Raw genomic sequence first — 25,862 nt, 5'->3', positions numbered from 1 at the left:
AAAATGTCAGTGAAGACACTTGCCAGTTGGTCTGCGCATGCTCTGAGTACACATCCTGGTAATCTGTCTGGCCCCGCGGCCTTGTGAATGTTGACCTTTTTAAAGGTCATGCTCACATCGGCTATGGAGAATGTGATAACACTGTCCGGAACAGCTGGTGCTCTCATGCATGCTTCAGTGTTGCTTGCCTCGAAGCGAGCATAAAAGGCATTTAGCCCATCTGGTAGACTCGCGTCACTGGGCAGCTTGCGGCTGGGTTTCACTTTGTAGTCCATAATAGTTGGCAAGCCCTGCCACATCTGACGAGCGTAGGATTCAATCTTAGTCCTGTATTGACGCTTTGCCTGTTAGATGGTTCGTCAAAGGGCATAGCAGGATTTCTTACAAGCATCCGGATTAGTTTCCCGCTCCTTGAAAGCGGCAGCTCTAGCCTTTAGCTCGGTGCGGATGTTGCCTGTAAACCATGGCTTCTGGTTGGGATGTGTACATACGGTCACTTTGGGGACGTCGTCGTTCTATATGCACTTATTGATGAAGCCGGTGACTGAGGTGGTATACTCCTCAATGCCATCAGATGAATCCCAGAACATATTTCAGTCTGTGCTAGCAAAACCGTCCTGTAGCGTAGCATCCGCGTCATCTGACCACTTCCGTATTGAGCGAGTCACTGGTACTTCCTGCTTTAGTCTTTGCTTGTAAGCAGGAATCAGGAAGATAGAATTATGGTCAGATTTTCCAAATGGAGGGGGAGGAAGAGCTTTGTACACGTCTCTGTGTGTGGAGTAAAGGTGATCTTGAGTTTTTTTTCCTCTGGTTGCACATGTGACATGCTGGTAGAAACGAGATAAAACAGATTTAAGTTTGCCTGCATTAAAGTCCCCGGCCACTAAGAGAGCTGCTTCTGAATGAGCATTTTCTTGTTTGCTTATGGCCTTATACATCTCGTTGAGTGCGGTCTTAGTGCCAGCGTCGGTTTGTGGTGGTAAAAAGGCGGCTCTGAAAAATATAGATGAAAACTCTCTTGGTCGATAGTGTGGTCTACAGGTTATCATGAGATACTCTACCTCATGCAAGCAATACCTCAAGACTACCTTAATATTAGACATCGCACACCAGCTGTTATTGACAATACACACACCCCGATTTCTCATCTTACCGGATGTAGCTGTTCTGTCCTGCCGATGCATGGAAAACCCAGCCAACTGTATATAATCCGTGTCGTCGTTCAGCCACAACTCGGTTAAACATAAGATATTACAGTTTTTGATGTCCCGTTGGTAGGATAGTCTCGTTTATTCTCCAGTGATTGCACATTGGCCAATAGAACAGATGGTAGAGGTGGGTTACCCACTCACCGAGTAATTCTCACAAGGCACACTGATCTGCGAGCCCTGCATTTCCTTATTTTCTTCATCGGAATGACAGGGATTTGGGCCATTTGGGAAACATTATATCCTTCACGTCAGACTCATTAAAGAAGAAATCTTCTTCCAGTTCGAGGTGAGTAATCGCTGTTCTGATATCCAGGAGATATTTTCGGTCATAAAATAGCAGCAACATTATGTACACAATAAGTTTCAAACAATGCAAAAAAACACACAAAATAGCACAATTGGTTGGGAGCCCGTAAACCGGCAGCCATCCCCTCCGGCATCATTCTTCACCCTAGAGTCTAAGGTCCTGGGGCTGGGTTTCTACTACCTCGTCGAGAACATGTTTCTCTAATCAATTCAAATCAAATGTTATTTGTCACATACACGTGTTAAGCAGATGTTATTGCGGGTGGCGTGAAATGCTTGTGTTTCTTGCTCCAACGGCGCAGTAATATCTAACAAGTAATATCTAACAATTTCACAACAATACACACAATACACACAAATCTAAAGTAAAGGAATGGAATTAAGAATATATAAATATTTGGACGAGCAATGTCAGAGTGGCATAGAATAAGATACAGTAGAATAGGATAGGACACAGAATATACACTACTGTTCAAAGGTTTGGGGTCTCATAGAAATGTCCTTGTTTTTGAAAGATAAGCGCATTTTTTGTCCATTAAAATAACTTCAAATTGATCAGAAATACAGTGTAGACATTGTTAATGTTGTAAAGGACTATTGTAGTTGGAAACGTCAGATTTTTAATGGAATATCTACATAGGCGTACAGAGGCCCATTATCAGCAACCATCACTCCTGTGTTCCAATGGCACGTTGTGTTAGCTAATCCAAGTTTATCATTTTAAAAGGCTAATTGATCATTTGGAAACCATTTTGTAATTATGTTAGCACAGCTGAAAGCTGTTGTTCTGATTAAAGAAGCAATAAAACTGGCCCTCTTTAGACTAGTTGTATCAGAAATCAAGGTAAGACCCAGATGCAGACACGTTGAATAAACAATGGTTTATTAGACCAAGGGACAGGCAAGAGACAGGTCAATGCAGGCAAGGGTCAATAATCCAGAGAAGGGGCAACGGTACAGGTCAGCAGGCAGGGTCAGTGGCAGGCAGAGTGGTCTGGCAGACAGGTACAGAGATGGGAAGAGGCGAGGGTCAAAACCAGGAGGACGAGAAAAAGAGAGGCTGGGATAAAACAGGAGCTGACAGGACAAACGCTGGTAAGCTTGACAAACAAGATGAGCTGGCAACAGACAAACAGAGAACACAAGTATATATACACAGAGGATAATGGGGAAGATGGGCGACAACTGGAGGGGGTGGAGACAATCACAAAGACAAGTGAAACAGATCAGGGCATGACAGTACCCCCCCTCTAGGGGTGCCACCTGGCGTCCTATCTGGGCGCATACCAGATTGACCGGGGTGCCGGCGGTGGAAGTCGTCAATGAGAGCTGGGTCCAGGATGTCTCCAGCGGGGACCCAGCACCTCTGGTCAAACCCTCAGAAGGCGTCTCACCGTGTACGCCGGATGGCCATCGATGACACGGGGAGAAGGGGTGGGCCTGGAAAAGTAAGACAAAGGACTGTGAGACACAGGCTTAATATGGGACCTATGAAAGGTGGGGTATGGGTACGAAGGGTACGGGGCAACAGAAGACGAACAGCAGAGGGGCTAATGACCTTGGAGATGGGGAAAGGGCCGATGAACCGGGGGGACAATTTGCGAGACTCCACCCGGAGGGGCAGATCCCGGATGGACAGCCATACCTTCTGCTCGAGACGATACCGGGGAGCCGTGGTCCGATGGCAATCCGCTTGTCGTCGATACCTGGAGGTGGTCTTGAAGAGGGCCGACCGGGCTGTCGTCCAGGTACGACGACAGCAGCAAACAAACATCTGGGCAGAAGGTATGCCGACCTCCTCTTCTTGCTCAGGGAAGAGCGGGGGCTTATACCCCAGGGAACACTCGAAGGGAGATAGGCCCATGGCAGAGCAGGGAAGGGTGTTGCGTGCATATTCGACCCACACAAGCTGCTGGCTCCAGGTGGTGAGGTTGACGGAGCCCAGGCAGCGCAGGGTCGTCTCGAGGTTCAGAACGCCTTCAGAACGCCTTCCAGAACTGGGACGAGAACTGAGGACCCCGGATGGAGACCATGTCCACGGGCAGTCAATGGAACTGGAAGACGTGCTGTACCATGAGCTGGCCATCTCCTTGGCAGAGGGTAGTTTGGGGAGAGAAATGACGTGGGTGGCTTTGGAGAATCGATCCACCACGGTCAGGATGGCGGTGTTGCCATCAGACTTGGGAAGTCCCATGACAAAGTCCATGGAGATGTGGGACCAGGGATGGTGGGGTCAGGCACAGGTTGGAGGAGACCAGCCGGAGATTGCCGAGGAGTCTTGTTCTGCGCTCAAACTGAGCAAGCGGCGACGAATGCGGACACGTCCGGGACCATAGTAGGCCACCAAAGGCCAGGGTCCGACGGGCGCCAGTGTGGCAGACCAGCCTGGAAGAGTGGGCCCACTCCAGGACCGCAGAGTGGACAGTGTCAGGAATGAACATCCAGTTATCAGGGTCCCCCCGGAGTCTGGCTGGAAACACTGCCTCACGGACCTGCTTCCCTATCCCCCAGCTGAGATCCATCACCAGGCATGAGGTGGGAAGGATGGTCTCGGGTTCCGGGGTAGTAGTCGCGGGGCTATAGCGGCAGGACAATGCATCTGGCTTGACATTCTTGGATCCCGGCCGGTACGAGAAGGAGAATTTGAACTGTGAACAGCAGGGCCCATCTAGCTTGCCTGGAGTTGAGGCGCTTGGCGGAGCGGAGATACTCCAGGTTCTTGTGGTCAGACCACCCTCCAGCCAGTGCCTCCATTCCTCCAACGCCATCTTCACCGCGAGAAGCTCCCGATTGCCCACATCGTAGTTCCTTTCAGTGGCGTTGAGGCGATGGGAGAAGAAGGCGCAAGGATGTAGCTTGAGGTCAAGGGCAGAATGCTGGGACAGGACAGGCCCCACTCCGACGTCCGAAGCATCGGCCTCCACCACGAACTGACGAGATGGGTCCGGATGAACCAGATGGGAGCTGTGGTGAAGCGATGTTTGAGATCCCGGAATGCCAGGTCAGCAGCTGGGGACCACGTGAAGGGAACCTTGGGCGAGGCGAGTGCTGACAGGGGGGAAGCCAGGGTGCTGTAACCTCGGATAAAGCGATGATAGAAATTGGAGAACCCCAGAAAACATTGGAGCTGCACCCTGGACGTAGGCTGAGGCCAGTCCATCACAGCTATCACCTTCCCGGGATCCATCTGGACACTCCCAGCAGAGATGATGTAACCCAGAAAGGGGATAGTGGAGCGATGGAACTTGCACTTCTCCGCCTTCACAAACAGCTGATTCTCCAGAAGGCTTTGAAGGACCTGCCGGACGTGGAGCACGTGTTCTTGAGGGGAGCGGGAGAAGACGAGGATGTCATCAGTGTAGACGAAGATGAACCGGTTCAACATGTCGCGGAGAGCATCATTCACCAGAGCCTGGAACACAGCAGGAGCGTTGGTGAGGCCAAAGGGCATGACTAGATACTCGTAGTGGCCACTGGCCGTGTTGAAGGCAATCTTCAACTCGTCCCCCTCTCGTATCCGCACCAGGTGTTAGGCATTCCGTAGATCCAGTTTGGAAAGCACAGTGGCCCCATGGAGTGGCTCGAAGGCCAAGGAGATGAGTGGTAGCGGGTAACGGTTCTTAACCATAATGTTGTTGAGACCCCGGTAGTCAATGCACGGCGCGCAGGATCTTGTTCTTTTTCTACATGAAGAAGAAACCTGCGCCGGCGGGGGAGGAAGAGGGACAGATAAATCCAGCAGCTAGGGAGTGGCGTGGTGCAAGGGAGAAGGTCAATCCTGCAGTCATAGGGTCGGTGTGGCGGAAGCGACGTGGCCTGGGCCTTGCTGAACACCTCCCGGAGGTCCTGGTACTCCGCGGGAATGGCGGAGGGGTCCGGGGCACCTTCCGAGCCCCCAGGAAGATGTCCCGGGGCAGGTCGTGCTGACTTCAGGCAATGGGCGTGACACAACAGGCTCCAGCCATGATGGCACCAGTAGACCAGTTAATGAGGAGATTGTGTCGTTAAAGCCAGGAGAATCCCAATACCACGGGAATCAGAAGGGACTTTATGTGCAGGAACTGGATAGCCTTGATGTGGTTCCCTGACACCCGTAGGTGGATGGGAGTGGTGTTGTGGGTGACTCTGCCTATAGAGCGCCCGTCTAGCGCTCTAACGTCCATGGGAATGGAGAGGGGCTGAGTGTGGATGTTCAACTCGGATGCCAGGGTAGTGTCCAAAAAACTTGTTGGCCCCAGAGTCAATGAGAACCCAGAGGGATTTGGACTGGTCTCCCCACAGTAGAATGGCATGAAAAGGGGGTGTGAGCAGGGGAAGCAGGAATGTTCTCTACTTTCTCCTACCGGTGAGTCTGGCTTCTTTACAGGACAAGAGGACAGAAAATGACCAAGAATCCCGCAATACAGACAACTCTTTGTATCGATCCTGTATTGCCATTCCAGCTCTGCCTAGTGGCATAGGTTCAGGAAGTGATGACTCGGCCGTCTTCAGCAGCCATCGTGGCAGGTCTTGAAGCCTCAGCAACAAGAGCTCGTCCTTGACCTCCTCTGAGGTGCCGTGCAAGAACATATCGAACAGTGCCTCTTGATTCCAAGAACTCTCTGCTGCCAACGTGCGGAAATCCACCCCATAATCAGCTACACTGCAGGAGTCTTGCCGAAGCTGGATTAGCTTCCGGGTGGCCTCTCGCCCGGGGAACAGGGCATCAAAGACCTTCCTCACTTCTCCCACGAACCTCTCCAGACTAGCGCATATGGCCGGCTGTCGTTCCCACACGGCGGTAGCCCAGGTAAGGGCCCTCTTGGACATCAGTGTGATGAGGTAGGCTATCTTGGAGCGATCCGAGGGGAAGGAGGAGGGCTGAAGCTCGAAGACGAGGGTACACTGAGCTATGAACGCCCGACAGGTGCTCGGCTCTCCATTGAAGTGTTCCGGAGGAGGTATGCGGGGCTCACGAGAAGGTGGAGTTACCGATGAGCCGGCACTGCTAGTAGCTGTGGAGCTGTAGGGTTACCACCGTGCTAGGCGGCCTCCCCGACAATCCGTGGAATTTCTCCAGCAAACTGGCCAACGCCCGGTCATAGTGATCAGCCAACGTTTGGACCCCCTCTCCAAGGCCACGAAGCAATTCCTCATGCCTACCGAGGGTGGAGATGGCGTTGTGCAGCTGGGCCGTGTCTGCTGGGTCAGTCATGGCCAGTTCATACTATCAGAAATCAAGGTAAGACCCAGATGCAGACACATTGAATAAACAATGGTTTAATAGTCCAAGGGGCAGGCAAGAGGCAAGAGACAGGACAAGGTAGGCAAGGGTCAATAATCCAGAGAAGGGGCAAGGGTACAGGTCGGCAGGCAGGGTCAGGGGTAGGCAGAGTGGTCCGGCAGGAGGGTACAGAGATGGGACAGGCGAGGGTCAAAACCAGGAGGGCAAGAAAAAGAAAAGCTCATGAGGCCCCTTGATGTTGTGAGGCAATTGCCTCTTCTGCCTAATGGTAAACCCACCAGTGTGTGAACCCAACAGGCTAAATTGAAAGCCGACTGTTTATCATGGTAATCTGATTTGGGGGGGGGGGGATAAAGAGATTACACCAGGGATTTATTCTCTATACTCAAAATACTATAATTCCTCCAATTATTTTTTCATCCCTTTTTGAAAGATTGCTTTCTTTTTCCATTGGACACGGTTTTAGCTGAAATGCCAAGCAAGGTGTAAGGTTGTTTTGTTGGATAAAATAATCTGATCCAAGAAATAGGGCTTTCGAACATAAACCACTGAATTTTGTCAAACTTACACCAGTGTCGTTCGGTGCTGTTTATGATTAGGGAGGACAATATACTATATATATATTTTTTTTAGCATGGCCTTATTTCTATTACAGCATATTGGATGGCTGTCATTCATATTCCATTCATCCAGCTCGATGTAGCGTTGTACATAATACGCAAATTTTCCCGATACCCATGAGGTTGCATGTATGTAGGTGCACATGTCAAGAAACAAATTTGAGTAATCAAGGTGACAGACAGTGACACATTGAGTGACACAGTCTTGCACACTCTTGCCTTCATCTAGCTGATCTAGGGTGGAATCATTAGTCCAAACAGTTGCAAACAAAAGTTTCTATTGGACAAATTCATGTAGGTTTACCCCTGTTTCTGGTGCCATATGGAATTGTTTCAAGGTCATACGATGGATAATTTAGCAATTTGATTTAGGTAACCAATTTCTTTGTATTTTTTTAATTATTTGATAAAATATAGAAGTTGGCCTTTACTTCTATATAGAAATGCATTGAATAACACATTCATAAATGGCAAATAAGACAGTCCAAAAAATGTATCATAAGGAATAAGATTTTGAAGTGTCTGTCCTTTATCTAAGAGATATAAGAAAGCTCAGGAAATATATATATATATTTTGTTCACACATTTAACCCCTTGTATTTTTGTGGCAATTTTTTATTTATTTCTTCCATTCATTTGTATGGGTTACTTTTAGACGAGGCCATGGGGATTGTGGCCAAACTGTTCGGATGCTACAGATGTTTTTGTGAGAAGACAGATTTTCGGGATGTCTCCTGGTCTGACAGACAGTGCTGTAACTCTGCCACTTTCCACCGCAGATGCGGAAGGGCGTCTTAGGTGAATGCAGCGGATTGAGATTCAGCCATTGTAAAAATAAATATCTCTATCTTGCACTGAGGGATTTTGATGGAGATTTTTTTAGTCTTTCTTTGATTGACACACCGGTGCGTCAACAGACTCTAGGGGGTTTTAAGCAAGTGTTTTTCATTAGACAACAGGCATGCTGTCAGCATTGGTGGAAGTACCCAATTGTCATAGTTTAATGGAAAATAACTCAAGTAAAAGTGAAAGTAACCCAGTAAAATACTACTTGAGTAAAAGTCTAAAAGTATTTGGTTTTAAAGATACATAAGTATCAAAAGTTAAAGTATAAATCATTTCAAATGGCTTATGTTAAGCAAACCAGACTGCACAATTTTCTTGTTTTTGTATTTATTTACGGAGAGCCAAGGGGACTCTCCAACACTCAGACATAATTTACGAACCTAAGCATGTGTGTTTAGTGAGTCTACCAGATCAGAGGCAGTAGGGATGACCAGGGATGTTCTCTTGGTAAGTGTTGAATTTGACCATTTTCCTGTCCTGCTAAGCATTGAACATGTAACGAGTACTTTTGGGTGTCAGGGAAAATGTATTGAGTAAAAAGTACATTATTTTCTTTAAGAATGTAGTCAAGTAAAAGTGAAAGTTGTAAAAAATATAAATCTTAAAGTACAGATACCCCCAAAAACTCTTGAAGTAGTACTTTCAAGTATTTTTACTTAAGTACATTACACAGCTGGCTGTCTGACAGTCAGTCTGTGTTTCAGCTTACTTTATTTTATACCAAGTAGATTTTCTAGGGTTTAGTTGTGCCTCTGATGAAGGATATTCATAAACTTCACCCATATCTTTTGATTGGCAGCTGAAAATTATTAACGCCAGCACGGCAAGTTGAACCCTTCGTCATGAGCAAACAAAAGTGTTGAAATGCCTCACAAAGAGAAGTTTGCATATCTGAGGGCTGATCTCTGGAGCTAATGGTCCCTAACGTAAACACACCAAGTCCTTACAAGCAATTATTGCCTACATAAAAACGCCCCTGGTTTCTTTCCAGCATTTAATTGCGGTCAAACAAATGACTAGCAGGGTTCAGAATGCTCTTCTTTATGGCGTATGTGTGTGTGTGCATGTGTGTGTGGTTAGAAGTCGTTTTAAGGGGTTTAAAGCATTTTGAGGCATGTGTGCTGCATTAAGTTGTGTGTCTGCTGGAAGAGGGTTTATGCTATTGTGTGTGTGTGTGTGTGTGTGTGTGTGTGTGTGTGTGTGTGTGTGTGTGTGTGTGTGTGTGTGTGTGTGTGTGTGTGTGTGTGGTGTGTGTGTGTGTGTGTGTGTGTGTGTGTGTGTGTGTGTGTGTGTGTGTGTGTGTGTCTGTGTGTTATCCGGCACTGAAACAATACCAAGGCATGAGTGAGACAGACGTATGATGTCATGGCGGCTGCCAGTGGGCAGGATGTGTTTAAGGTGGGTAATCATCGCTCCACTCTGCACACCTCCAGTGTGGGAAGTCCCCCGTTGCTCCGGAGACCTCCACCAAGCTTTCCAAGGACAAACACATTGGGTAACACTGTAAAAACACGGCGTTGGAAACCTCCAGGAAATCTTTGGCTCTGTCCCACCACCATTATTCTGGAAACTCTGAGAGTAGCTCAGCTGTTTCAGGGCAGGGTGGGATATCGTGGATCTCAGTGGTGGCCCTTCAAAAGGTTCATTTCAACTGTTGGGATTTATCAAGCATACTCTCAGAAAGCTGATTCATATAAATGCTATTTTATAGCTTTATCATTACCTCCAGAGTATAATACTTTACGTATAATGGTTAAATGTATTCTCCTATAGTAAGGTGGATTATGGAAAACATACTGTACACTGAGTGTACAACACATTAGCAACACTTTCCTAATATTGAGTTGCGCCCCCTTTTGCCCTCAGAACAGCCTCAATTTGTCGGGGCATGGACTCTACAAGGTGTCGAAAGCGTTCTACTGGGATGCTGGCCCACGTTGACTCCAATGCTTCCCACAGTTGTGTCAAGTTGGCTGGATGTCCTTTGGGTGGTGGACCATTGTTGATACACACGGGAAACCGGAAGCGTTGCAGTTCTTGACACACAAATTGGTGCGCCTCGCACCTACTACCATACCCTGTTCAAAGGCACTCAATTATTTTGTCTTTCCCATTCACCCTCTGAATGGCACATGTACACAATCCATGTCTCAATTATCTCAAGGCTTATAAATCCTTCTTTAATCCTTCATCTACACTAATTGAAGTGTATTGACATCAAGGTGACATCAATAAGGGATCATAGCTTTCACCTGAATTCACCTGGTCAGTCTATGTCATGGAAAGAGCATGTCTTGTATTATCAGTGTATTGAAGATGATGACATTATGACCATAGTGTTTCTGCAGGGTGTAGGTCTGCATGTGCATTGGATTGGCTGCTGTGGTTTTCCAGTCAGTGCTTTTCTTGTGGTCAGCACATGTGTGCAATTTAAACATAGAGCCAAATTGAGCCTTGAGTGTGGTTTTCCTCCCACATTGGCACATTATGCAGACTGATGTTTAGATCAATCAGCTCTCTTATGGAAGCAGGAGTTTCCTATTTTTGATACAGTGCTTCCTATATGTGGGCTGAGCAATGTGGATCAGAAGACTTTGATTCAGCGATAGTTTTGACAGAATTAAACCAAGGAGTGGATTCCGATCTGATTGTATTCACAGCAGTGAGTGTGTTGGCACACATGCACCCCCACTGTTTCAAAAGACCAGGGGATGTGGCGAGAAAAGGGAGGTGCCTTTACCATCCAGCGTCTGTGTTAGTTGTACAGCTCATAATGGGTGAGGTTAGCCATTGGAAAAAGTTGATCCGGGATGAGTTGGTATCAGTAGTGAGTAACCTCTTCTCTTCCCCATCTCCTTTCATCAGCTAAGCTGGATCAGGATGTCCTGTCTTCTCAGCACAACAGGGAATTCCGCTTTGACTTGTCCCGGATCCCAGAGGGAGAAGCTGTCTCCGCTGCAGAGTTCCGAATCTATAAGGACTACATCAGAGAACGCTCTGAGAATGAGACCTTCCACGTGAGCGTGTACCAGGTGCTACAGGAGCCCTCTGACAGGTGACGCCTCTTCCATTAATCTTTGTGTGTGTGGCCTTGTAAAATGATATACTACACCCTGAAACAGCAGAGACGCCACCTTGAACAAATAGAGCACCCCCACAAGCACCACCCTCAATGCCCACACCTCCACCATTCACTTAATCCCCCTTCTCCATTACCTAACACCCCTCCCTTGACCCAACCCCTCTCTTCTTGGAGAACAGACCGCACTAGGCGTTTTGATTGTAGTGAACAATAGGTGGATTTCTCCAACTAGTAAAAACACCCCCTTCTCTGCAACACACACATACACACAGCTTGTCATGCTCGGTGACATCAGAGCCCAGTCGTGTGTAGGCATGGCCTGACCCACAGCGGTGACGGTGAGGCTATGAAGGTGCTGAGAACAAAAGCATTGTTATTCAGAGACACGTTTGCCTTTCATACAGACAAGGCAGCAAGACGAAGAGACAGTCTGAGGAGTAAGCCCGGGGGCCTGAAACTCAATCTGTAAACAAAGCCATTGTCTGTGAGATATGCCCCAATCAGTCTGGGAATTTTCATCTGTGATAAAGAGAGAGCCATTATTAAAAGAGCTATCGGTAGGGTTTGATCGACACTGCGTGTTGTCTCTTGTTTTGGATTTCATGTATCCTGTGTTCTCTCTGGGTGGCTAATCTTTACTGTTTTTAGAATATGAATCTACCATCTAGATCAACTTTTATATAACTGCTTTACTTTTACATACTGCACTAGATAGCATCACACCTGCTACTGAGGAGAAGGGTTTGAATTGCAATGTGAAGTGGCAAGGCTATACATTTATGCAGATTTTAGTCAACCAATGTTAGAATTTAGAGCACACTTCCTAGGTCGGAAACTATTTGTTGTGTATCTAACTGTTAGACTGCATGTGCTGTGTATCTAATGTTAGTAGTCTGCGTGCCCCGTAGTAGTGACGACTACCTGTTTCTTCTGGACACGCGGGTGGTGTGGGCTGCAGAGGAGGGCTGGCTTGTGTTTGACATCACGGCCACCAGTAACCAGTGGGTGGTGAACCCGGACCATAACCTGGGCCTGCAGCTGGCTTTGGAGAGCATGGACGGTGAGTCACTGTCAGAGTTATAAGGGTGCTGTATGGCCACTGGTCCAACAGAGATAGAGCTCTATGGCTGGTACACACCCACCACATAAGATTGAACTGAAGCATACCAATATCAAAGACGATGTATTATATTGACAAGATATTCAAGTGACCGTTCTAACAATGGAAATATATGTCCTCAACGATGGAAGGCAGGCGAGATCAGATGGAACCATTCTATCCAATGAGAGGGCAGATATGCGTGTGAACAACAGGCGCGACTAAGTTGTTTCTCTCAAAGTTGCCGGAATGCCACGTGCATCCACTTGTATCAGTACATTTGTAACAGCCTAAACTGCTATTCGATCAAATAAGCCTCAGGTAATTCGACACTCTCTCATAGACCTCCGTTAAAAAAAAGGGCTTATCTCACACGGACAGATTTTGGCCGGAGTAAATCCTCTGGCTTCACCTCTCCCTCTCTGCCAATATGTACCCTGGACTGAAGTGTGCATGTCTTTCTGTCTCCCCCTAAAGGTCAGAGTATGAACCCCAGGCTAGTGGGGCTGCTGGAGGGCAGTGGGCCCCAGGACAAGCAGCCCTTCATGGTGGCCTTCTTCAAGGCAACCGAGGTTCGCCTCCGCAGTGTCCGTTCTGCCCACGGCCACAAGGGGCGCAACCCCAACCGCTCCAAAAAACCCAAGACTCCCCAGGATGCACTGAAGGTTGCTGAGGCTGCAGCAGGTACACAAATGGAGCACCCACTTGGAGCACAATGAATCAGTCATATAGCCACTAGATCTATACACAGACATCATCTGATAAAAAATGGCTGCTCCTTTGACATGTTAGAGTACTTTGTGTTGATAAAAGCATTCAGGCTATGGATAATAGATAGCATATACCAAGATACAGTGCTCACAGTTGATTGTTTTGATTCATATGTATGTTGTTCATTTGACCCTTTGTCTTTCAGAGAACCTCAGCACAGACCCAAAACAGGGCTGTAAGAAGCATGAGCTGTATGTCAGCTTCAGAGATCTGGGATGGCAGGTACAGTACTACGACTCCTTCTATCACACCAGTTCTGTTCTGTACTGATCTGAGCACGTCCTCCTCTTTCTCTGTTCACCCACTTAGATAGGTGTTTGACTTGACTAGATTCAATGACATCTGCGTCTCCGTTGGTTGGATGTACTATTGTTATATGAGTCATATCACTTGTCCTCTCAGGACTGGATCATTGCACCAGAGGGCTACGCAGCGTACTACTGCCAGGGCGAATGTGCCTTTCCTCTGAACTCCTACATGAACGCCACCAATCATGCCATTGTGCAGACTCTGGTAAGAATATTCATGGTTTTCATGAATCATATCATCATGTACATTTCTGAGGGGGTTGAATATGGCATTTACTCAGGGTTTCACTGCAGGGTCTCTGGCTTCATTGTAAATTTAACCATTCAGCAGCTGATTGAAATTCTTATATTCATTTTGTGAAATCAAAGCGCTCTTTGATGTCCCACATCCTGTGAGAAAAACTGCTGAAGTATCAACACACATTTTCCCACACACTTGAATCTTTCTAATTGTGCATGGTTCCCCTGATACTGGTGTTATATTCTTTCCCCCCAGGTCCACTTCATAAACCCAGAGACAGTGCCCAAACCCTGTTGTGCCCCCACCCAGCTCCATGGCATCTCAGTCCTCTACTTTGACGACAGCTCCAACGTCATCCTGAAGAAGTATCGCAACATGGTGGTCAGAACCTGCGGCTGTCACTGACCACCATCAGACCTCCCCTTCCCAGGATACACGGGGGCTAGTAGAGGAACATAAGGAAGAGGGGGAAGAGGGGACGGTGCAGGGAAACTAATTTACTGCCTGATCTATAAGGACCTGTTGCTTCAGGAGTTGCAGGAAGACCAACTCCCTTTATTATTGGCTGCAAACAGACAAGTACATAAAGTACTGGCAAAGATGTTCTACTTTATTGCCTTGGCGCATTGAAACAAGTAGAGCCATATTGCCTTAGTGCAACTGCAAAGAGGATCTTTGGCATCTGGACTGTATACACTACATGGTGCATGACACACAGGATCAAGAATGCTCATCTAGAGACCATAATAGAACTCCCAGTCAATACCATGGAGGAATGAAACATCAGACACTGAACTGTCATCTATTTATTTATAAGCTCATTTTACTTCAGTGATCAAAGTAAGGAAAGTGTTGATGAATACAAAAAGTCAGCCCCGAGGACAGAGGCATGAGACTCAAATGAAATGTTAGAGATGCTCAATTAACTGATACAAATGTAGAATTGAGCAATTGTTTGTTTGTCCATGAGCAGACATTTTACAGTGTCTTTTAAAAAGACAAGTTCTGCTGTGTGCACTCAGCGTCTCTGTAAAAACATTGCATATGATTGCATTAAACGGTCTATCAAAATGTGTTTACTTTGACACATGACTATTTATTTTACAGCATACATTTTTTTCACAAGCAGCTGGGTTTACTTAGATTTCAAGGAGAACAAAATGGCGGTCTATTTTTCCTTTGAACAACAGGTAGGTGATGGTGTAGTTTGCAGAGCAGAGGTCAGGTGTAAGACATGTGGCTGTCTGTATGCAGATTGAGAGACTGCTGCTGTGAGGGATGACAGGGCTGACGTTAAATACGAGACTACGTGGGATTAATAGAGCAGGCCCTGTTGGGTTCAGTTTCCTGGAGGAGGGGGCACAGACATACTGTGCATCACTAAGCGCTGCACAACACAACAGAGGCATGTGGTCCCAGAGATGCCAAGGTTTTTGCCCACAAGAGACAGATCGAGAGAACTCTGAGTTATCATTCAGTTTCAGCTGCCTTTTGATGTCCTTCCAGATCTGCAGGTGGGCGAATCGAGGCTGTATTTTCTGTCAAAACTAAATGTCAGAATACAGCAACAAAATATACCAGAACTGTCAGACATAGCAGATGCAATACATTTATATCATTTGGCCAGAAAAGCATTTTCTCACACAGTGACAGCCAAAACATGGTAACTGAAAACGTTGATGGCTTTATGCATGATATATCATTGGCTCATAGAGCCAATGATATACTTATTGTAAACATCATCTGGTGAGGTAAAGCATAGAAAATATACTTTAAACATTTACTATTCTTAATCAACACAAACATTTTCCTAAATCAGTTGCAGTTATTTACCTTACAATGCTTCTACATCTGCATTGCTTGCTGTTTGGGGTTTTAGGCTGGGTTTCTGTATAGCACTTTGTAACATTGGCTGACGTAAAAAGGGCTTCGTTAATACATTTGATTGATTGATTGAGTTATCATTTCAGAACAAAAATATTGTCATACTGCAGCAAGAAGTAAGAACAGACAAACACCAAAGAAAAACCACCAGTGTATAATGTAATGCCAACAACTGTCAGCTATACAGCACACAGAGAGACATACTCACTGAGACGTACTAGAACATTCACTGTTCTACATACAAAAAACTGTCAATTAAAATGGTTTATATAGGAGGTAGCGAAGAATAAAAAATATTCCCCCTGAATGATCTAATTGATCAAATTCTAACGTTGGCTAAAGATAATATGTTGTGTCTGACATATTCTCTCTCACATCTCCGATAATCCATGGCTTTTACACCAGGGCCTGCAACTGTCCTTTGCTTACTATCCCTACAGAATCCTGAGAGTCAAATTTATATTTCTTTCCTCCTTTATCATAATTATTCTTTATACAAAACAGAGACGGGCGGAGAAAGGGATGGAAAGAATGTGAGGTTGAGATAAAGATAATAAAACAAAAGTTAGGCTTGGCTTGGTTTTGTTGGCTCCCTCTCCATAATGGTAACGGTGTGTATCATTATCAGTAAGGGCAGTTGGTGCCTGGGCCACGCAGCTCAGGGGCTGACCAATGCCTCTTCCGTGCTGGGCCCAGCCACCCCTCCCTGCCCTTTTATTGGCCTGTCTGGAGCAGCGGGAAGGGGAGAATGTGGACAGGATGTTTGTAGGGTCTTAGGCCCTCCATGTCTCCCTCGGGCTGGGGTGCCAGGCTCCTGGGGCTGGGTGGCTAGGGGGGCAGAGGGTGATGTAGGTATAAGAGCCAGGCAGACATCACCAACACTGAGCTGATGGCAGCGGAGGCCACACAGACGGGCTGTTCTCGGGGGGCAGCAAGAGGACCAGCCACGTCCGCACACAAAGAACGGGTACTCCACATACACATCCAGAAACTCCTGTGATGAGAGATACTGTTAGTCATGACAATGCAGTACCTCTCTTTGTCCTCTAAGTGGTGGTAGGGTTCTGCAATTGGGGATTGGCATCAATACATGCATCATGTCATGATGAGGGATACTTTAGGAATGTTAATCATTATCATTTTATTTACCTTACTTTATGATGTAGACTGATCAAGAAGTGTACTATTTGCAAATATGTATGATATCTTGTATATTGAATTCCATGTTGTAAATTATGGAAACGTGAGAAGCCAAAAACACACTGACCTAAAACACACTGACCCTGTTATGAGCTTGTGTGATATAATGATGTAGTAGACTCAGCAGGATCAGGACCAGCTCACCTGAGAGTGTTCCTCATGTAGGAGGATGAGGAGGCGGGAGAGGGAGGGGTCTGTGGAGGGGGAGATGTGCTGCACAGTGCAGCAGCTCAGATGTAGCGCTGGACAGGCCTCTGCGCCGATCAGGAAGTCTTCTGTCTGCAAATCCTCCACCCTCCTCAGTCGCCCGTCTCTGAGCTCGATTAGAGAGCCTGCCGCAAAATGAGGGAGCAACCAGGGCAGCTGGTCGGAAGAGGTGGAGGGGTAAGAAGAGTGATAGGTGGAGAGAGGGGGAGACACGGCTACTTTTTCTGTTACTCCCACAGTCCAGTTTTTCTCTGTTGACTGAACAGTAAGTGATGGTCTTATGGGAGATTGTTCTGCAAACGCCAAAGGACTTTGCCCTGAATCAGGATACTTGGGGGCTGTGGAGTGGTGTGTGAAGACCAGTTCAGGGTGGTGGTGTAGGTCCTTGGAGGCAGTAGGAGAAAGAGCAGTGTTAAGAGGGACAGAACCTGCCTCTGAGCTGTGGCTCTGTGGCTGGTGTACCCCCTGTTTCTCTCTTCTCATAAACGGGCCCCTCTGTCTGTTTTGCTGTTCGGTGTGTAGACTTAACTTCTCCCTCATTTTTTTATTAAAGTGCCAACTGTACCCTCCATCCTCCCCACTGGGCTCCTCTGTAGGCTGGGCCAGATTTCTGCAGATAAAGTGGCGGCGTGGGTGTTCTGAGGGATATGTGGAGCGGTGATTGAAAATGTAGGGAATATGCCAGCCTGGCGGCACTGCAGCCCTACCTCTGTAATAGTGCTCCCTCCACTCAGCCCAGCCATGGCTATCCCTGATAGGAGAGGAGAGATGGTTGGCTCTAGTGGTAGAGGCTGTGGTGGGGGGGGACTGGGTCCAGGGTTGGTATAGCGGGGGAACAGATGCATGTGTAGGTGGGAGCAGGTTTGAGTGAGATGCATTGTAGGGCTTGACTACATTATGGCTCTTGTAGGGGAAGGGGATCTTGAATGTGACAGCAGCAAGCTGCTCTGAGAGGCCTGGTCTGGGGTCCCTCTTTTTGGGCGCGAGGCTCTCTCTGTCTAGGTCTGGGGTTGGTGTGGTGCTCATTGGTTCACCCAGTCTTCACATATACTGTCACTTCTCTTCTCCGGCCTACAGGTTGTTGTGGAAAGGTTAAGTCAAATAAGCCTCCTGTGAAAGAGGCCGGCTAAGGGGTCCTGTCACTCCCTGGTGAAGCATCACTGACAGAGAGGTCACAAGGGGTCTCAGTCTCAATGCTCCGGTCTGAAAAAAGACAGGAAGGTATTTGTTTGACACATGTTATAATTTAACCATGATCCTTATGTCAAAAGCACTAAGATAAATTTATACATTTTATAGCCTCATATTACAGGATTTTCAGCTTCTAGTCACATGGCTTTTGATGATTTCATAAACCATACTTCACTGTGTACTCATAACACCTCTCTCTCTCTCTTATCCCTCTTTCTCTCTCTCCCTCCCTCTAACTTCTACTTCATTAGTGATAGACAGAGACTTTCTCTGCCCTTTCTCCCTCGCTCTCTTAGACCCCATGTGGAGTAACAGATTGTAACTATGAACCTTGAAGTCTCATCACTAATTTCTCCATTGCCTCGAAATTGGAGCCTTTCAAATCATAGACTGCTGCATTGAGAGTGTGATTGACAGCTGAAGTCTGGATCAGTAGAACAGGGTAGATAAGGGGAGGTGTTGCACAGGGGTGCTGTACTTTCCAACACTGCCCAGCCTGGACATTCGGTTCTGGGCATGAAGCCATACATTTCCTGACAAGTAAAATTGAACGTTTTTGAAATGTTCTAAGAACGGAAGTGAAAAATGTGCCTGTTCTGGAAACGTACATTTTTAGGTTGCAGGGAGGTTTTAGGTTGCAGGAAGGTTGATTATCCTCAGATCCTCAAAAGGTTCTACAGCTGCACCATCGAGAGCATCCTGACTGGTTGCATCACTGCCTGGTATGGCAACTGCTCTGCCTTCGACCGCAAGGCACTACAGAGGGTAGTGCGAACGGCCCAGTACATCACTGGGGCCAAGCTTCATGCCAACCAGGACCTCTATACCAGGCTGTGTCAGAGGAAGGCCCTAAAAACTGCCAAAGACTCCAGCCACCCTAGTCATAGACTGTTCTCTCTGTTACCACACGGCAAGCGGTACCGGAGCTCCAAGTTTAGATCCACGAGGCTTCTAAACAGCTTCTACCCCCAAGCCATAGGACTCCTGAACATCTAATTAAATGGCTACCCAGACTATTTGCATTGCACCCCCTCCCCTCACCTCATCACTGCCGCTCTCTGTTGTCATCTATGCATAGTCACTTTAATTAACTCTACCTACATGTACATACTACCTCAACTAACCGGTGCCCCCGCACATTGACTCTGTACCGGCACCCCCCTGTATATATCATTATTTTTTACTGCTGTTCTTAATTACTTGTTACATTTATTTCTTATTCTTATCCGTATTTTTTGACACAGCACAGTTGGTTAGAGGCTCGTAATTAAGCACTTCACTGTAAGGTCTACACCTGTTATATTCGGCGCATGTGACTAATAAAATTTGATTTGATTCTGAGAACGTTTTACTATGGTTCCCTGAACGTTTTCCTGGGAGGTTTTAAAGTTCTGAGAACTGAAATTATAGGTCATGTGGAAGTTTTTGAATAACTTTCAATGAATGTTAAGACTGTAAGACTGCTAGCTTAGTTTAACTGTTTGGAACTCCAAGCACAGATAAGACACATGGAAATAATTTTGCTTAGGCATTAATCATGCAAACACATTTCTTTTTTTATTGTGCCACGGCGTCAGTGAGAATCAAACCTATGGTCGTCTATTCCCTCTCCATGGAATTAGTCCACTGTGCCATTAGGATGGAGCTAGCATGACATGTTTTTTTTTAACTCATACATAGCCGTTCATTTTAGTCTATTCTAACAGACAACATTTCAAAGGAAACAAGCACTCATTAAGATCGGGTGTGGCCAGCACAACCGAAACACACTTAACAAGATCGAGGACTGAGAGAGTTTTTTTGAGGCTGAGAACAGAATGTATACATTTTTCAATAACATTCTTAGAATGTTCTTTGAACGTTACGGCTTTCTTGTGTTTTTTTTTATGTCAAACCAGTTGGAGAACGTTCCTAGAACAAGTTCCTTAAATGTGCTGAAAATGTTCCAAAGCCAAGCAACTATCCCTCACTAATCCCAGAACATTGTGGGAAGGTTGTATGCAAAATAACCATAGGACAACCACGCTCTCTCACCAAGCACTAAGAAACATATGGTTCTCAGAATTGTATGTGCTAGCTGGGTGATACATATAATTGTCATGAAAACCTCATGCTTCAATAAGATAATCTGATAAAAATTAATCCACTTCGAGTAATATCTTTCATTCCTACCCAATGATCAACATACATGGAATAGATTTTAACGTCAACAGGAGTTATTAATTCTTCTGTAGCTGACCTACAATGCAGCACAGCAACAAACAATTTATTAATGTGACCCTGAACAAAATACATGCAGATAAAGCTATTATACTTCTCATGTGGGGAATTGTAAGTGAATTGTTTCGGCTAGTTTCATGTTGTTCTTGATACCAGGTCTAGTTTTGAGGTGTTTTGACTGATTTCATGTCAATGCTAATATGGCTAAAATTCGCTAGCTAGCTAACCAACGACTGTAACAATGTATTTAAGAGACGAGTGCTCATTGTGCAAATGTATGTTTTGAATAAATATTGGTAACTAAATATAGTTTACATGTTGTCAACAATCTAAGCCAACCCTGTCTGTTTTGCCCCATAGTTCCATACGTGTTGCTTTTGTTGCTAAACAACCAACCCATCAACCATGTTGTTTTAGGTACTAGTCTGGAAAATATTGCATTGAGAGTAGGGCCGTGGCGGTCACAAAATTTTGTCAGCCGGTGATTGTCAAGCAAATATCTGTCATTCTCACGGTAATTAACCGTTAATTAACATAAACACATTGAGCATCTCCTGGCTTCCACAACTACAAGCCACTGATGCAGACCTTAGGAACATCTACATTTTAAAAAGTTTAATAAATCCATGTAATATAGCCTACACCTTCACAATAAATCCATTATTTATTTATGCCAGGTCTTAAGCTGCATTAAATTAATTAAATATAATATATTTCAGAAGAACAGAATAACCAACTGCGCACGTCCTCATCCAATTCCAAGGTGTTACTTCCTGATCTGGCTATGCCAAATGGCTGTGGGCTGCATTAGTTAATTTAGCAGACAAGATTTGCTTAGAATTCCGTGGTATTATTTTATAGTATGAATAATACAATTGAACAAAGCTGAATAAAATAGAAACAATATTTTCTCCAAACGATTTGAGGGAGTGTGCACGGCTATTCTGTGTTGAGCAGTTAACAAAGAAATAGGTATTCCTATATGCTTAATTTAGAGTTATTAATGTAACTTTAGTTGTTCAACAAACGTTGGGGTATATGTTTTGATTTTTAATACATTGTAAGGTTGCATGATGAGACTAATGATGATTTGAAAAAAGTTGCTTGAAAGGCATGAGCTCTGCTTAGTTTTTTGTTCCAGGCTGTACACACTTCATCAGTCTCGCGTTCACAATTTGACAAGCACTTGATAATGCCTTGAATTTCATGGCAGCATCCCCTTTGTGTGGCCGTAATGCACCCTAAAAAAATACATGCCTTTTACGGCCAGTGGCCGTTGTGCCTTTGGCCTGGAGTGCTGCGTTGTCCCCTTCTCCCTGAGTGCTGCGCGTTCCAAAGCATCTCTCACTCACATGGCCCTCCATCACGTGATCAGGTCTTTCTCACAGGCTACAAGTGAAGACAGACACATCGGGGACGCAACTGTCTGCGTCCTTGTCCAATTTCAAGGTGCATATTGAAGCTATTGTCCACATTTACTTTTTGTCAGCCAACAAGATGAGTAGGCCTAACGAACATCAAAAGCACTAGCTTATGTCAATCTACTATCCCCCATAGTACAAAAGTTGACCTATTCTATTCTGTGTGAAAAAAATAACATTCCAAACATAGTCTGGGACAATTGGGGATACGATAGAACCCAAATGAATACAACCACTAGTTTAAAAAAACTTTTTTACGCAATGTGGTTGACTCAACAGATTAGAATGTTTATCTTAAAATGTTGCTAAACTATTAATCTATTTCTTCACATTATAAGGGAAAGAATGCGCACACGGCAGTAGGCTATAAGTGCGAATGTTCCATTAGCGGGAAAACACCATTCTCAAAAGTGACCAAAAATGGGATTATGCATATAATGCATTTATTATTAAGGTGCATTTCTATGGTGAAAATTATCTTCCCCAAACATGAAACTCACGCGCTGCTTATGTAGGCTCTACACCCCTTGTAAAGCGGATTAATGTGCTTAATTTTAAGACGTTTTTTGGCCACTTTAGTTGTGACGCAAACCTTATCAAAACATATAGGCCTATGGGCTAGGCTACATGAGGTGTGCAAAAAAAAGCATAGTTTCTTGCCTCATGCTGGGCATCATTCACAAGTGACAATATATACTGCTCAGAAAAATAAAGGGAACACTTAAACAACACAATGTAACTCCAAGTCAATCACCCTTCTGTGAAATCAAACTGTCCACTTAGGAAGCAACACTGATTGACAATACATTTCACATGCTGTTGTGCAAATGGAATAGACAACAGGTGGAAATTATAGGCAATTAACAAGACACCCCCAATAAAGGAGTGGTTCTGCAGGTGGTGACCACAGACCACTTCTCAGTTCCTATGCTTCCTGGCTGATGTTTTGGTCACTTCTGAATGCTGGCGGTGCTTTCACTCTAGTGGTAGCATGAGACAGAGTCTACAACCCACACAAGTGGCTCAGGTAGTGCAGCTCATCCAGGATGGCACATCAATGCGAGCTGTGGCAAGAAGGTTTGCTGGGTCTGTCAGCGTAGTGTCCAGAGCATGGAGGCACTACCAGGAGACAGGCCAGTACATCAGGAGACGTGGAGGAGGCCGTAGGAGGGCAACAACCCAGCAGCAGGACTGCTACCTCCGCCTTTGTGCAAGGAGGAGCAGGAGGAGCACTGCCAGAGCCCTGCAAAATGACCTCCAGAAGGCCACAAATGTGCATGTGTCTGCTCAAACAGTCAGAAACAGACGCCATGAGGGTGGTATGAGGGCCCGACGTCCACAGGTGGGGGTTGTGCTTACAGCCCAACACCGTGCAGGACGTTTGGCATTTGCCAGAGAACACCAAGATTGGCAAATTCCCCACTGGCGCCCTGTGCTCTTCACAGATGAAAGCAGGTTCACACTGAGCACGTGACAGACGTGGCAGAGTCTGGAGACGCTGTGGAGAACGTTCTGCTGCCTGCAACATCCTCCAGCATGACCGGTTTGGCGGTGGGTCAGTCATGGTGTGGGGTGGCATTTCTTTGGGGGGCCGCACAGCCCTCCATGTGCTCGCCAGAGGTAGCCTGACTGCCATTAGGTACCGAGATGAGATCCTCAGACCCCTTGTGAGACCATATGCTGGTGCGGTTGGCCCTGGGTTCCTCCTAATGCAAGACAATGCTAGACCTCATGTGGCTGGAGTGTGTCAGCAGTTCCTGCAAGAGGAAGACATTGATGCTATGGACTGGCCCGCCAGTTCCCCAGACCTGAATCCAATTGAGCACATCTGGGACATCATGCCTCACTCCATCCACCAACGCCACGTTGCACCACAGACTGTCCAGGAGTTGGCGGATGCTTTAGTCCAGGTCTGGGAGGAGATCCCTCAGGAGACCATCCGCCACCTCATCAGGAGCATGCCCAAGCATTGTAGGGAGGTCATACAGGCATGTGGAGGCCACACACACTACTGAGCCTCATTTTGACTTGTTTTAAGGACATTACATCAAAGTTGGATCAGCCTGTAGTCTGGTTTTTCACTTTAATTTTGAGTGTGACTCCAAATCCAGACCTCCATGGGTTGATAAACTGGATTTCCATTGATTATTTTTGTGTGATTTTGTTGTCAGCACATTCAACTATGTAAAGAAAAAAGTATTTAATAAGATTATTTCATTCATTCAGATCTAGGATGTGTTATTTTAGTGTTCCCTTTATTTTTTTGAGCAGTGTATAATTCACAAGTGATAGGCTAATATTATCAATCATCAGACTATCCTTGATTTAATCTTGTCTTCACATATACTAATCATGCATCCGTCTCGAAACAAGGACAGCAGGAAAAAATATATGTCATCTATGCTATTAAATAGCGAACGGAGGATGCTTTTCCCATGGTTCATTTTCATGCCAGCCAGGTAGGTTATACTCTTGTTTTAAAGATAAGCAATGTGCTAAATATTAGAAAAAGGTTAGAAATAAATATATTAGACCTAGCATATCGAAAGATAATGGGATCCTCCTCTTTTTAAGAGGCCATCACTCTCTTTTCTCAAGCAATTGCATAGCTTATAGAAATTATGCTCAACATGAGTTCATGGGCTCTCATGAAGTGTTTGATTAGATTTTCTATTACATTTGCACTGATGTCAGAGTGATTATATAGTCAGAACCCTTTATGTAGTCTCCCTATTGTTATTTTACTGCTGCTCTTAATTACTATCTGTATTTTTTTAAACTGCATTGTTGCTTAGGGTCTCGTAAGTAAGCATTTCACTGTAATTCGGCGCATGTGACTAATAAAATAACTTTTTATTTGATTTTATTTGATTAGAGGGACAATAGAGTGCTGAGTACCAGGCTACTTATGACCATCAACAGCATCAGATCTTGGAGAAGTCTAATTACCCTGACTAAACGGTAACGTGTAATTTGACCGCCTTCATGACTCGTGACCCCTGTTTTGGCGGTAATACGGTCACCGCATCAGCCCTAGTAGAGAGACCTTTGTCTAAAGATGCCACATATCAAGTTTCATGAAGATCGGTCATTCGGTGCCAGAAGAGCAGCATTTTAAGTGTTTTTCATAAAATTCTAAATGGCGGAAAATCTATCATGGTGGACCTTACGGGTCACTGAGGCAAATTAGTTCCTCGTGAGGAGAGGGACCTATGTACATAATTTCATTGCTTAAAGTCAAACGGGGTGAGGGGCGTGACCTTTCAAAGTTTGTATTTTCAGTCTCTTGTCATAGCGCCACAATCTGGCCAATCAGTGTAATTTTGTAAATGCCGGATCTCTATGGCAAGAAGCATCATTCACACAAGTTTAATGCAAATCGGGCCAGTGCTGTCTGAGATATTGCGTGTGACTAATATAGAAACGTACGAATGGATGGAGACATCCACAGTTCCTTCCCCGATTTCATCGTGGGGGACAACCGTGCTGTATGTACTCAACTGTGTTACTATTAGTGGAATAGTAATTGGTATGAAAGTCCTGACATATAATGTTTAATGGTTATCATTATATATGTGCAGAGATCTTTTGTCACAAACAAAACATTGCCAAGCTACTAAAGTTACACCACAAAACATATCACTATACGTAAATTCTGATTGATGTGAAACCTAATGATCTAGATGAGTTACAGTAGATGCATTTCATCACTGATGCAATACAGTATCGCTGTTGAGTTTTTGCCACTTGGTGTAAACGTAACACTTCAGGCAAAACATAAAATAAATAGCATGTATATCTAATGACTACAAGGGCTGTTAACATGAATACCTTCCTCCCACACACATACACACATGATTATTATCAGATACACATGTGAATACTTGATGCCTTACCTCTCTCTTCTGGTAAAGGTATGAGTCCTTAGTAAAGCATGTTGCAGAGTGAATGAACATCCAGACAGCATCACTATGTCTATCAGACAGATGCAGGCTCTATTTTTCCTCCCACCCGCTTTAACCCCTCGG

At 45.5% G+C, this 25,862-nt stretch overlaps 1 protein-coding gene and 1 long non-coding RNA gene across 3 annotated transcripts in view; one reads left to right on the top strand and one right to left on the bottom strand.

Moving 5' to 3' along the window:
• The window catches only part of LOC106582915 (bone morphogenetic protein 7), a 21,270-nt gene extending 6,484 nt beyond the window's left edge, over positions 1 to 14,786 (top strand). The window contains exons 2-7 of one of the 2 annotated variants that reach the window (XM_014166540.3): positions 11,076 to 11,265; positions 12,204 to 12,352; positions 12,869 to 13,075; positions 13,308 to 13,384; positions 13,565 to 13,675; positions 13,967 to 14,786. In XM_014166540.3, the coding sequence (XP_014022015.1) occupies positions 11,076 to 11,265; positions 12,204 to 12,352; positions 12,869 to 13,075; positions 13,308 to 13,384; positions 13,565 to 13,675; positions 13,967 to 14,116 (884 nt within the window). In that variant the 3' untranslated portion in view covers positions 14,117 to 14,786. Of the gene's footprint in view, positions 1 to 11,075; positions 11,266 to 12,200; positions 12,353 to 12,868; positions 13,076 to 13,307; positions 13,385 to 13,564; positions 13,676 to 13,966 lie in introns of both variants that reach the window. The other variant, XM_014166539.3, reaches the window with a different exon arrangement.
• Positions 14,777 to 25,862, bottom strand: LOC106582792 (uncharacterized). Its single transcript, XR_014382137.1, has 3 exons — positions 25,731 to 25,862; positions 16,940 to 18,205; positions 14,777 to 16,589 (listed from the first exon to the last, which is right to left on the bottom strand). It is a non-coding gene; the product is annotated as an uncharacterized LOC106582792 (long non-coding RNA).

Source organism: Salmo salar, chromosome 22 (assembly GCF_965601325.2).
Source record: "Salmo salar chromosome 22, fSalSal1, whole genome shotgun sequence".
NCBI lineage: Eukaryota > Metazoa > Chordata > Actinopteri > Salmoniformes > Salmonidae > Salmo > Salmo salar.
Note: the sequence above shows the minus strand (reverse complement) of the source record. Positions and strands in the feature narration are given on the sequence as shown.